General features: G+C 35.1%; 1 protein-coding gene across 1 annotated transcript in view; it reads left to right on the top strand.

The window, feature by feature from the left end:
• The window catches only part of DNAAF9 (dynein axonemal assembly factor 9), an 80563-nt gene that overhangs the window by 29424 nt on the left and 38606 nt on the right, over positions 1-12533 (top strand). Inside the window, exons 7-17 of the mRNA XM_066549162.1 lie at positions 510-587; positions 1914-2012; positions 2773-2828; positions 3813-3948; positions 6010-6091; positions 7033-7069; positions 9672-9759; positions 10195-10271; positions 10561-10605; positions 11443-11488; positions 11790-11901. Of these exons, the coding sequence (XP_066405259.1) occupies positions 510-587; positions 1914-2012; positions 2773-2828; positions 3813-3948; positions 6010-6091; positions 7033-7069; positions 9672-9759; positions 10195-10271; positions 10561-10605; positions 11443-11488; positions 11790-11901 (856 nt within the window). The remainder of the gene's footprint in view (positions 1-509; positions 588-1913; positions 2013-2772; positions 2829-3812; positions 3949-6009; positions 6092-7032; positions 7070-9671; positions 9760-10194; positions 10272-10560; positions 10606-11442; positions 11489-11789; positions 11902-12533) is intronic.

Here is a 12533-nt window from a genome sequence, read left to right as displayed (position 1 = left end):
TCATCCCGGTACTTGGAAGAAAGTATTACAAAGGTAAAATACTGTCTAAATTTAGTATTGCAAAGTTAAATTTAAATTAAAGTTAAAAAGTTAAAGCCTAAATTTAGTATTGCAAAGTTAAAATACTGTCTTAGTCTAAATTTACATCAGCTTGGAGCAAATATTGGCTGATGCTCAGGATGAGTAACCCTGGAATTGGCTCTTGATTTTCTGTCTTAACTCAGACAACTCATCTTGCCCTTTTGCCTGCACCAGCTCATGCAGTTCTTTGCTATTAAATTGAAAAATCTTGTGAAATGATTTGTTTGGAGGATGCAGAGAAAGCTTTGCACAGAGTCCAGGCCCTCGCTGGTCAGCTCTTTTGTAACAGAGTGGAAATATTTGTGAAATTGGAGTTAAGGAGCACTGGTAGACAGGGCAGGGTTCCCCAATTCTGCCTCATCTTAAACCCTAATCTGTGCCTTTCTTTGTGGTGTTTTTCACAGAAATGTGTTTAAAATCTCTTTCAGTTAATGGATGTCAGTGCTGATTTATGGAAGACCTACAGCAAAATGGATCCTGTGTCCTTGGAGGATTTGCTTTTTGAGGTAATGCAGGTGAAACCTTCTGCCTCAGCTCCTGCTTGGTGTAGCCACAGAGGAAAAGTTTGATTTTGTTTGGTTTTAATTAAGTTTATGGGCTTAATTTACAGGCTCTGCCTGCTGTTGCATGATTTATTCCTTAAATCTACCACAAACTCTGCAAAACACTAAAATAATTTGTGTTGCTTTCTTTGAATTTATTGCTTTGTCTGAAAATCTCCTGCAAATTTTCCTTCATGTCATTAAACCATGTACAAAATACCTGAAGTTGCTGTGGTTTTGTGTGTCAATCCTCCTTTTGCAGCAAGGAGGGTTAAAAAAAATCCCCTTTAACACAAAACCGTTCTTCCAGGAGAAAAAAAAATGCATTTTTCAAATGTTTTGTAGCTCCTTTAAGTGGGGAACAGTGACACTCAGTGGCTGCCCTGATGCTTTGGGAAATACAAACAGAGGGAAGAAGGGATTTCCACATTAATGCCAGGCTCTGATCTCAGAGCTAGAGGAGAAAGCATTGTATCAATATTAATATTTATAATTTATATGCCATTTATCTTTCATTTACATTTATTTATATTATAATTCATTATAATTATTATATAATATATAATGTATATAATATATATATTATATAATATATTATATATAATATATAATATTATAGATATATAATATATATTATATTATATATAATCTATATAATCTATATAATATATATAATTCATAATTATTGTGGATGCATTTTGAATAATCTATTTATATTATAATTTAATAATTTATATTTGTAATTTATTAAATTAATATTTATACTTTAATAGTCTATATAATTGTATAATTCTTGGTATATATTAATTTTTAATCTGTTCCTAGCTTGATGGCAATTTAATATGTGCAAAATTCAGCAGTAATTATCCTTCATTAATAAAATATTGGTAGTTCTCACCAATTTGGTTGCTCAATCAACTGCTGTAAAGAAAATTAAAATATCATAGAGTTTTTACAAGACTCTCAGTTTAAGTAATCATTCTCTGAAATTTCACTTCCCCTCTCTGTGTGGAAGTGAGATTCCTGTTTGGGACTTGTCCTACACTCTGAGCAGACATTTTTATTATACTTTGATGTTTTCAGCCTGAAAGTTGTTGTTAAATTGACTTAAATTTTCTGAAAACAATAAACATAAACCACATACCCACAAAAAGATACCCTGAAATCCAGCAGAATGTCCTTATCCTCTAAAATATATTTATTTTCCTAAGCTTATTGTTTCATTAGTCTGTATTCCAGTCTGCATTGCCTTCATTTCTCTTGAAGTAATGTCAAATATTTTCCTTCTAGGATTTAATGATTTTTGAACATCAGTGGACCAACTTTTTTGCTAATTTTGACACTGAAATCCCCTTCATTCTGGAACTCTCCGAATCTCAGGCTGGGGAGGTAGGCCTGCTTCAGCAATCCTCCACTATCTGTGCAGAAGGAAAAATTACTCAGCGTTAATTTGAGTTTTTTTTTTCCCTCTCCCATCTCACTTTTCATGTTTGAGGGTTAAAACCACATAATTTGAATTTTTTAAAGTCACCACCCACCTTAAAAATCCATGGTATGATGGCTTAGGACTGCAGGGGAAATTCAGTCAAGTGTTTGCTCCCTGATAATTCAATTTCTACCTGCACAGGAGATATTTGTAGGTAGATTAACTTGCATTTGGATGGAATCTGGTATGTGCAGGGCTGAACAAGTTGAATTTGCACATTTCAAACCTCAAACATAACTGAGGGGGTGACACAGAGCATGGGAGAAAACAACAGAGCATTTCTGGGGGTGGCTGTTGCTTTTTGGGGATGCATTTTGAAACCTTTTGATACTTTTTGAACATTTTGATGCTTTTTTGAACATTTTAATGTTTTTTTGAAGCATTTTGTTGCTTCCTGTGGGATGATGGAAGGTGTCCCTGCCCCTGGCAGGGGGTTGGAACTAAATTTAGAGCTTTAAGGTCCCTCCCAACCTCAATCATTTAATGATTTAATGAAATGAGAGATTTTGTGGTGTTTGTGTTTATTTGTGGAGGTTGGAAGCATTTTCTGAGGGTTCAGGAGTTTTCTCTGAGAAAGATAATTCAGGTTTAATTAATGAGAGGCTATTTCACACTTCTTTCCATGTACTTCTTAATAATTTTTTTGTTTTCAATTCTTCCCAGCCCTTCAGAAGTTATTTCAGCCATGGCATGATCTCAAGCCATATAACAGATAACAGGTAATTATTACTCATTATTATTATTATTATTACTACTCATTACTCTCTCTGGTGTCACTACTACCTCAATATTTTATTTCCATATCCCTGATGCCATAATGTTTAAAATTCTTTTTGATATCACCTCAGTAGATCAAATCTCATTCTGAAAAAAAGCCCTGCAAAGTTCCTTCGTGTCCTGAAAGGATAAGCTGAATTTTCCCAGGGTTTAATGCTGGAATTTTTACCTATACCATGAAATTTTGTGCATTATGATCAGTTCCTTCCTTGTTCCATCCCTGGAAAAAGTTGCTTGAGGCTTGGAACAACCTGGGATTGTGGAAGGTGTCCCTGGAATGAGATGATTTAAGTTTCCTTCCAACCCAAACCACCCTGAAATTCTCTGAGAGAGTTTTAAAACAAAAGTTGTTGTTTAGCTGAAGGTTCTGTTGCAAAAGGTTCTGTTGCAAAATCCACATTGTGCTGTTGTGAGCTAATCAAGGTTTGTTCAGCTAATTCAATCTCTCTGCACATTCTGCTCTATTTGGAGTAAAACCAGTGCAGTTTAATGCCCTTTATTGCTGGCAGCATCCTCTGGTGTTTGCATTGCATTAAAGAAAAGAAAATCTTTGACCTCTCCAGCTGAGTCTTGGGCCCAAAGCCAGAACTAAACCCAAAATAGTTTTGTTTGTTTCCAACACAGTCATTTCAGGGCTTTTCAAGAGAGTAAATTTTAAACTAAGCAGCTTTTCAAGGCAGTTTAAGATAAAAGAATATTTTAAGAGCATTTAGGAACAACCTTGAGATAAGTTCATTGTATTTGAAAGAAATGATCAGTTTATAAATGCAAGAAGATTTTTTTCTTTTGAACTTGCTCCTTTCCCCGTGAAGCTTTAGTAATTTTTTATTACAATAATGAGAAATTCAGCAGTTGAAAGCTTTGATTTCATTTGTTGGTAAAATTCCTGCAAGTATTTTGGTGTTGATTCCTTGTCTCCTCCTCAGCCCAAGCAGGCAGCCCTTTGTCCTGTTTGGCAGCCACTCCACAAAGGAAAACTTGAACACTGGGAACTTTAATTTTCCATCTGAAGGGCATCTGGTCCGAAACACTGGCCCTGGTGGAAGCACTGCCAAGCATATGGTAAGGCTTTGGAGAAGTTATCTGAGATTTTAAACTATATTCTCTTTCTCTTTGTATATATTTTGTGCTTGTCTTTCATGAGTTAAATGCCTAATTCTTCTTAACATAAAGCACCTCAGCAATCCATCAGGTTAAGGAAAAAAATGTGATTTTTCTTGCTCTTTCCAAGTGGAACCAGACTGGATTCTTAATCAGAGATTGCTGAATGAGTTCAAATAATTTATTCTCTGGAAAAAGACAAATTTTACTGTAAGTGGGTGGGGGAGAGGGAAATGCTGTTTGTGTCCTGGCCAAAAAGTGAAAACCTGTGATACACTTAACTGTGACCCACAGATTCTATTTTAACCACATTTATTTGACCATTTCTTAAAAAAGAAACAAAAAGCCACTTTTTTTGGATAATTTCTTTCTGAATAAACCTAGGATATACCACCACATATCCAAATTCCACTGTGTGCTTCAACAACTATTGACAAGACTGTGAAAAACCTTTCATAAAATTCCAGGACTGCTCTGCTGAAGTTGCAAAGCTTTACTTATTTCCACTTCCACGTAAAAGCTGGGTTGTTAAACATGCTTTTACTTGTTTTGTTAAACTTGTGCTTTTACTTTTACATTTCCAAGTAAAAGCTGGGATGTTGAACATGATTAACTTGTTTCCACTTCCCAGGAAAAGCTGGGTTGTTGAACATGATTAACTTGTTTCCATATCCAAGTAAAAGTTGAATTGTTAAACATGATTAACTTATTTCCACTTCCCAGTAATGTTGAGTTGTTGAACATGATTAACTTATTTCCACTTCCCAGTAAAAGTTGAGTTGTTGAACATGATTAACTTATTTCCACTTCCCAGGAAAAGATGGGTTGTTGAACATCCTTTTACTTGTTTTGTTAAACTTCTGCTTTTACTTTTACATTTCCAAGTAAAAGTTGAGTTGTTAAACATGATTAACTTGTTTCCATTTCCCAGTAAAAGCTGGGTTGTTAAACATGATTAACTTGTTTCCATTTCCCAGGAAAAGCTGGGATGTTGAACATGATTAACTTATTTCCACTTCCCAGTAAAAGCTGGGTTGTTGAACACGATTAATTTGTTTCCATTTCCCAGTAAAAGTTGAGTTGTTGAACATGATTAACTTGTTTCTATTTCCAAGTCAAATCTGGGATGTTCAAGATAATTAACTTGTTTCCATTTCCCAGTAAAAGCTGGGTGGTTAAACATGTGCTGAGGTCCATCACCCCAGGGATTTGGGATCCTCTGGCTGGGTGGCTCCAGAAGGCAACTTGGCAGCGAAGGAGGAGAGAGGTAGAGTGTGGAGAGAGCTCCCTGCTGCCTCCAGGGGCTCTGGGAGTGCTGTGAGCCCTGAGCAGGTGGATGTGAGAGCATGAGTGAGCCCCTGAGTTGATGAGTTTGTCAGCATTTCATGTGCAGCTGCCTCAGGGATGGATGGACGTGGGGCTTCTGGGCACAAATCACGTGTGCAGAGCCTGAGAAAAGAGTGATTTTGCATTTTGGTGAAATCTCATCCTCCATTTGCTGCTTTTAACATTATTTCTGTCAAAACACTTTCAATTCTGTCTTTCCTTCCCTTGTTAACAATAAGATACCTTTGCAAATGCAAGTACTGTGTTATTGTGATGTACTTGCTCCATCTGTTGTCCTCAGATTCTGATGCTGTTCTTAAAAAGGTGGTTTATTTACAGGTACAGGTGATACTGTTTTAATAGGGTGTCATGAAAATAGTAAATAAGACCAAGTGCCAGCCTAGTTATGGGAACCTGACCCACTTTCCTCTTCATGAAAAGAGCAGTTGACATAGGAAATTGAAAGCACAAGTCAGAGCTCATCTCCTTTCCAAAGTCTTTCAACCATTCAGGTCAAGTCAAAAGTGAAATAGACCTTTGAAAACGTAAGTTGCTTTTTCACAATCCAGTTCTGTGTTGTAACCTTCTGTAGTCTGTCAGTGCTTAGAAGACTTAAGGGGAACGTAGTTAATTGTTAATTCTTGCACCAATTTGTTTTACTGATGTCTTTTGTATCTCATTAATACTGACTGCTAGGTAGTGCAGTGTGTGTCTCCAAAGGGACCTCTGGCTTGCTCAAGGACCTATTTTTTTGGAGCCACTCACATTCCTTTCCTGGGTAAGTGCATGAAATACACCAAGGCAGTTATTACCTCTGATTCCATGAAAATTGGTAGCACTTAAAGGTTTTGCTTCCTTTCTAAGTGGTAGATTCTGTAGCCAGTGCATGAAGTCATAGCAGATTTTGTGGGTAAAATCTGTCAAATCTGAGTTTTGAACATAAAATCTGTCAGATCTCAGTGTGCAGACCCTTTTAAAAGTATTAAACAAAATTTAAGTCCATGTTCCATATGGATTTATAAAAAAAGAGTCTCCAAAATATAGTAATTCAAATTGGGAGTTGTCAAGTAACTGAGAATTTTTAGGATGAAGGAAATTCTTTCACTTCTGTCTTTTATCCTCAGTGTAATGAGTTACAGTAGCTGTATTCCCAAATAAAAACAAGCCATGTAAAATTTTTAAAAAAATTTTCTTATGTATTTTAAATGGCTGGAAAAATCTATGGATGAAGTTAGTCCTTAGGGTTTTCTTGAAAAAAAAATAATGCTATTAAAAAAATATATTATATGTAATATATTATCTATTATATATGTATTATAATATACTTATAAATATATAATATAAAATATTTATATTATAATATAAAATATATTATAATATCTTATATATTATATATTAAATTTATATTACATATATATTATATATGTAATATAAATTTAATATATAATATATAGATATATATAATTTATTCATAATATATAAAATATATAAAATAGATAAATAGATATAAATATATAAAATATAAATATATATATTCTGGGCTCAGAGCAGCTGAAGAAAGGCTGGTTGGAAAATTGGAATTACAGCCTGTGTTTGCCTTAGTAGCATAAAATACTGGATCAGTTCCATGTAAGATGTGCAGCAGAAATGCTCTCAGAGTGCTTAAACCAAACCTTTTTTTATTATTATTTTTGTTTTATTATTTTTGTTTTAATACAGGAAATGACAATGAGATACACAAGCAAGCTGAGCAAGTGTAAGCTGCCAATTTTTGATATTATTCCTTAAGTCTTCCCTCTTCTACCTCGTGGCAGGAGGGGAAACCTGCTTTTAGTGGCTGTTGGCATTTGCAGGGACATTTTTATTCAGAATAATGTGCATGGGGCAGGGTTGCAAAGGCAAAATGCTTGTGGGGAGTTTCAGTGGGTACATGGAGAGTTGTTAGGAAAGGAAATATTAGTAAATTTTGCTCAAATTGTAGTAAAAAACATAATCTTGAATCATTTTTAAAGATACTTTATGTAAACCAAGAGGAAAAAGTCTCTCACACTGTAGCATCTTGCACACATAGAAGAAAAAGTAATTTTTGGAGCAGTTTCATGAACAATGTGGAAGATTTCTGATGCTCAGTGAAAATGCCAACAGGGAACACTCAAACCTGTGAAGGAATTCACTGTGTTCAAGCCAGATCAAACTTAATTTTTCCTCAAATTTGGGAAGCTGCAAAGCTTCTGCACATTTTAACCTTCTCAAAATCCCACTTTGTTTTTCCATGTTGATGTCCACTTTTGTGCATGTTGTAGATTCCTGTCCAGCTTGGAGAATACAGTAGAAAATCTGCTTTGGTCCTGCTCTCTCTCTTGATAAATCAGACTTTTCCTTAGAGATTTTTGTCCTCCTTAGTAGTTGGGATCATTTTAGGAGCCTGTTTTTGCTTCTGGAAAGCTGCATGACCTGGTAGCAAGATACTAAAAATATTAAAGATGTGTCAGTACCGTCACACTAAATACTGTTGACTTTTGGTAATTGTGAGAGATAAAAATGGAATTACTGCACTGAGCAGCAGAATTTCCTTTCCTTTAGAGAAAACTGAACTTCAACAGGTGTTTTTTCTTGCATCTACATACTGCTCATTTTTTGTCCTCCTTCAAAAATCCTTTGTATTAAATGCATTTTAATCAAGATGAGTAGAGAAGCTCTAAAGAAAGCAGGGGTTGATAAAGGCAGTAATTAAAAAATAATATCTTTTTTCTTGGAAGCATCCCTGTATTGCTTCAAATAATCTAATTTCAAACAACAGTAGTATAATTGACTTTTTTGACAAACCTGAACTCATGATTTTCAGCTTAGTTTACAATTGTGTCCTGCTTCTTACAGTTGTCAATGTTTTATAAAAAGTGAAATAAAAAGTATTTTATGAACACTGTTCATTCCAAATTTCCCTGTACTGATTGCCTGGAGTGCATAAACCAAATTTGAAAATTGAATGATAAACTGGGATAAATTTTGTGGGTTTATTTTTATTTAAGAAAATGCTTCAAAAGAAACAAAAAAGAAATCCTGTGCTGGTTTTTTTGGGTTTTTTTTTTCACTGCTAGCTTTAAAGTGTTAAAATGGGAAGAAGAATAAGACAAAGGACACCTCACTGGGGTGTTTTCTTGCAAATATAAATGTGAATTTGAGGGAAAATAGGAGTGGTTACAAAGTCTGGAAGAACTACAATATAAAGGAATTACATTGCTTTAATGCAGTGCAAACATGCTAAGTGCATATGAAAAGACAGGAAAATACAACCCAGAAACCTGGAAATATAGTGAAAAAGCTGAATTTTAAAGTCACTTGCTGCTGTTGGGGATGATCCAAGACAAGCTTTGGTGCATTTTGAGGTTCCTCCACGTTTGGGATCTTCAGATGCTTTTTTTCCATCTTTCAGGAATGCTTTGCCTTTGGCTTAAATGCTGTATCCTCTTTCCTCTCCCTCTTCCCTCCCTCAATATTGGCAGTGGAGTCATGAGAAAACTTAAAATTTAGGGAGTGATTTCGTTGATCTGCTCATTTTTTAATTGTAATTTAGCAGGAAAACAGAGGCTGAGGTTCCTTGGTTTGGTTTTTCCCCTGTGGTTCTGGAGCTGTAAATGTCTCAATAGCTGAAAGTCACTCCTGGCTTCTCCTGACTTTGGTTTATTTCTTTACAATTTTCTCAGTCCCCTATTAAGAAGGGAATTGGACTAAGCTGGGATGGAGATTTCATGGAATTGTGGAATGGTTTGGGTTGGAAAAGATCTTTAAAGATCATCTCATTCCAATGTATTCCAAATTCTGCCAGGAGAGGGAGGGACAGCAGGGACACCTTCCACTATCCCAAGTGGCTCCAAGCCCTTGGACACTTCCAGGTGGCCTTGGACACTTCCAGGGGTGCAGGAACAGCCCCAGCTTCTCTGGGAATTCCATCCCAGGGCTCCCCACCCTCCCAGGCTCCATCCATCCCTCCCCCCTGTCCATGTGAACCCATTCCCTCTGTCACCCCAGACCCTGCATTTAGGATGTGATTCTTAAACCCAACTGCAGCAAAAGGCAACAGTAAACCAGATTTTTTATTCCTGACTAATAAAAGCACCAGGCACATTTATATCAAGAGTTATTTCCTTAAAATATCCTGTAATTTGAGCAATTTCCTCGCTCTAATTTCATTGTCTTAAACAGAAAGCTTAACTATAAAACTACTTCACTTATTCCAACAAAGATCCCTTCCTTATTATTAAAGGAGTTGTGCAATGAGAGGAAAAAGTGCTCCTTTAAAGACAGGAGGAAGAAACCTCTGCCTGTCCAGTAAATGTTGTGTTTGTATTTCTCTTCAGTACGCTGTTGTCGCAAATATATTCTGCTGTTGTAGAGGCTGTGCTTGCTGGCATTGAGTGCTATGCTAAAACTTCCACTGAATCCAAGGTAAATGAAGTTGGTAAATGAAATTTAATTGTTCTCTCTCTGTAATTGTTGATTGGGATTGCTTGCAGTATGAGATTTACGTGCAAACCAAAATGAAAACCAAAATAAATTCTGTGTTTTGCTCAATGGAATAACACAAGGTTCCTACTCTGCCCTCCAAGCAGGCTCTGAATTCTGTTTAAAAAAAAAAATAAAATAAAAGAGAGATTTCAGAGTGTGTCTAATTTTACCCATCTCCAGTTGGTTTTCCATCTTCTCATGAATTTTCCTGACCTCATAGTAAGGAAAATGAGATCTGTGAAAAATCAGATTTTAGCCTGGTGCATCAGTGTGTTACTGTTTAGTGTCTCCTGTTGGTCTTAGGGTGCTCCTGGAGCTGCTGGGATTTGGAAGGGGATGGGAAAGGATATTTGAATTTTTATTTCCTTTTTTCAGGCAAAGGAGGTGGCAGAGCAGGTGCTGCTGTCTGTGTTAGACACCCTTGGCTTAGCACAGCTGAAATCTGCTTTACGGTGGGTATTTCCAGAGTTACTCAGTGGGCTTCTTTGAGGGAAAAAATATCAATTCTAAACTTGAAAAAATATGAATTATAAACTGAAAAATATTAATTTTAAACTGAACTTGCCTGACTGCCAGATTTCAAGACTTCATAATGCATTCATCCTTTAAAAATCACTATAATTATTCCATTTTCCAATTTTCTTAATCACTTCTTTTGCTTTAAGTCTGTTCCTGCTTATTTTTTTTTTCCATTTAAAAATATAAACCACACATTTCACCTGTACAATTTCTATTCTACAGCTCCAAAATTGCTTTTCAAATCCAGGCTGTGAACAACCATGGCAGGTTTGTATCACTGTCTTACAACTTCTTGTTATTAATTACATTATGTAATTAATTATGTAAACAACATAATATATTAATTATATATTAATTATGTAAACAACATAATATATTAATAATTTAATATATACAATATATTAATATATAATTAATTATGTAGTTTACATAATTAATTATATATTAATATATTGTATATATTAAAATATTAATAATTAATTAATCTTGTTATTAATTACTTTATGTAATTAATGATGTAAACAACACAATATTATGTAAACAACAACAACAACAATAATAAATTAATAAGAACAAATATCATAATATCATTATATTATCAGAATATAATAATATCCTAAGAACAAATATCATAATATCATAATATAATAAATTACATTATTATCTTGTTATTAATTACAGTGCTTTACATACACTAATAAATAAATTTTTCTCCTCTTGGAACTCCTGCAAAAACCCCTGTGTTTGATAATTTCACACAAGATTTGCTAAATGCTTTTGTGTATGAGGTAGTTCAGTGATTTCAGATCTGTAATTCTGTGGAATCTTAAAAACATTAAAAGGAATAAAAAGCAGTTGAGCAGACTAATTTTTATTAACTGTTAATGAGTAGAAGCACCATAAGCTCATGAAGAGTTTCCTTTGGAAATTGCTTTTAACTTAGTTGATATCACAAACTTGTGCTTATTTAATCCCCACACTAATTGACTGGAATGACCTGCACAAAGAAGTGTTTATTTGAAAATAAAACAGCTCTTTTGGTTGCTGTGGAGTCCCAGAAAGATGATCTAACTTTTAAATATTTCATTATTATTGTTGTTCTAGAATTACTCCATTAGATAACGAGGACAGCCTGAGTTTGATCAAAACGGTAAGAAATAATAATTTTTATTTATTTAATTAGAAAATAGAGCTCAAGTGCTTGTTTTTCTGGGGCATACTGAGATTTTTATGTGAATACAAGTGTAAGGAGAAAGATGAGAGAGATTTCAGATGCTGGATCAGGTTTAACAAGAAATCAGAATTCAGAATAAAACATTAACACAGATTTATGATCAGGCTTTAACCACAATATAGAAATACTGGTTTAGGATGTTTGAAAAATACATATTTTGCTTTTTCAATTGAAATATTTCAAGTTTTTCTTCCCTCCAACTGCTGGATATCTGCAGGCATCCATGATGGTGTTTGACATTCCTGACCTGCTGACAGGAAGAGGATGCTTGGGATCTGTTGTGTTTTCAGAGTCCTTCCTGACATCACAAATACAGGTCAAAGAAACAGGTGAGTGGTTTAAAATCTAAAGTTCAACACCACTCTTGTCCTTCTGTGATGGGAAAGCCAAAGGAATTCCAGTGGGTGCTTTTGCTGTTACCCTGATGGGTTTGGAGCACTAAGAGCAAAGGAAGAAGCTGTGGAAAGATCAGAATAAATCAGGATTTCTTTGGGACTCTGGAGCAGCCATGGAAGGATCAGAATAAATCAGGATTTCTTTGGAATCCAGGAGTAGCCATGGAAGGATCAGAATAAATCAGGATTTCTTTGGAACCCTGTAGGAGCTCTGTGTGTGTGTCAGAGCACAAGAGCACTGGGAGTTACTCTGCTGTGAAAACTCCATGGAAACACTCAGAAATCCTTAAAATAATAGGATTTTCATATTTACTAAAGAAATTTCCAGTCTTAAAATTAACATACTGGGCATTCTCAAGTATGTGTGTGGTATAAGTTTAGTGGCCATGGTGATATTAGGTCAGAGGTTGAAAATTCTAAAATTCAACACCACTCTGTCCTTCTGTTGGCTTTGCTGTGATTGGAAAGCCAAAGGAATTCCAGTGGATGTTTTTGCTCTTCCCCTGATGGGTTTGGAGCACTGAGAGCAAAGGAAGAAGCTGTGGAAAGATCAGAATAAATCAGGA

The sequence above is a fragment of the Molothrus aeneus genome, chromosome 4 (assembly GCF_037042795.1).
Source record: "Molothrus aeneus isolate 106 chromosome 4, BPBGC_Maene_1.0, whole genome shotgun sequence".
In the NCBI taxonomy this organism is placed as follows: domain Eukaryota; kingdom Metazoa; phylum Chordata; class Aves; order Passeriformes; family Icteridae; genus Molothrus; species Molothrus aeneus.
This window is presented reverse-complemented; position numbering and strand designations above follow the sequence as displayed.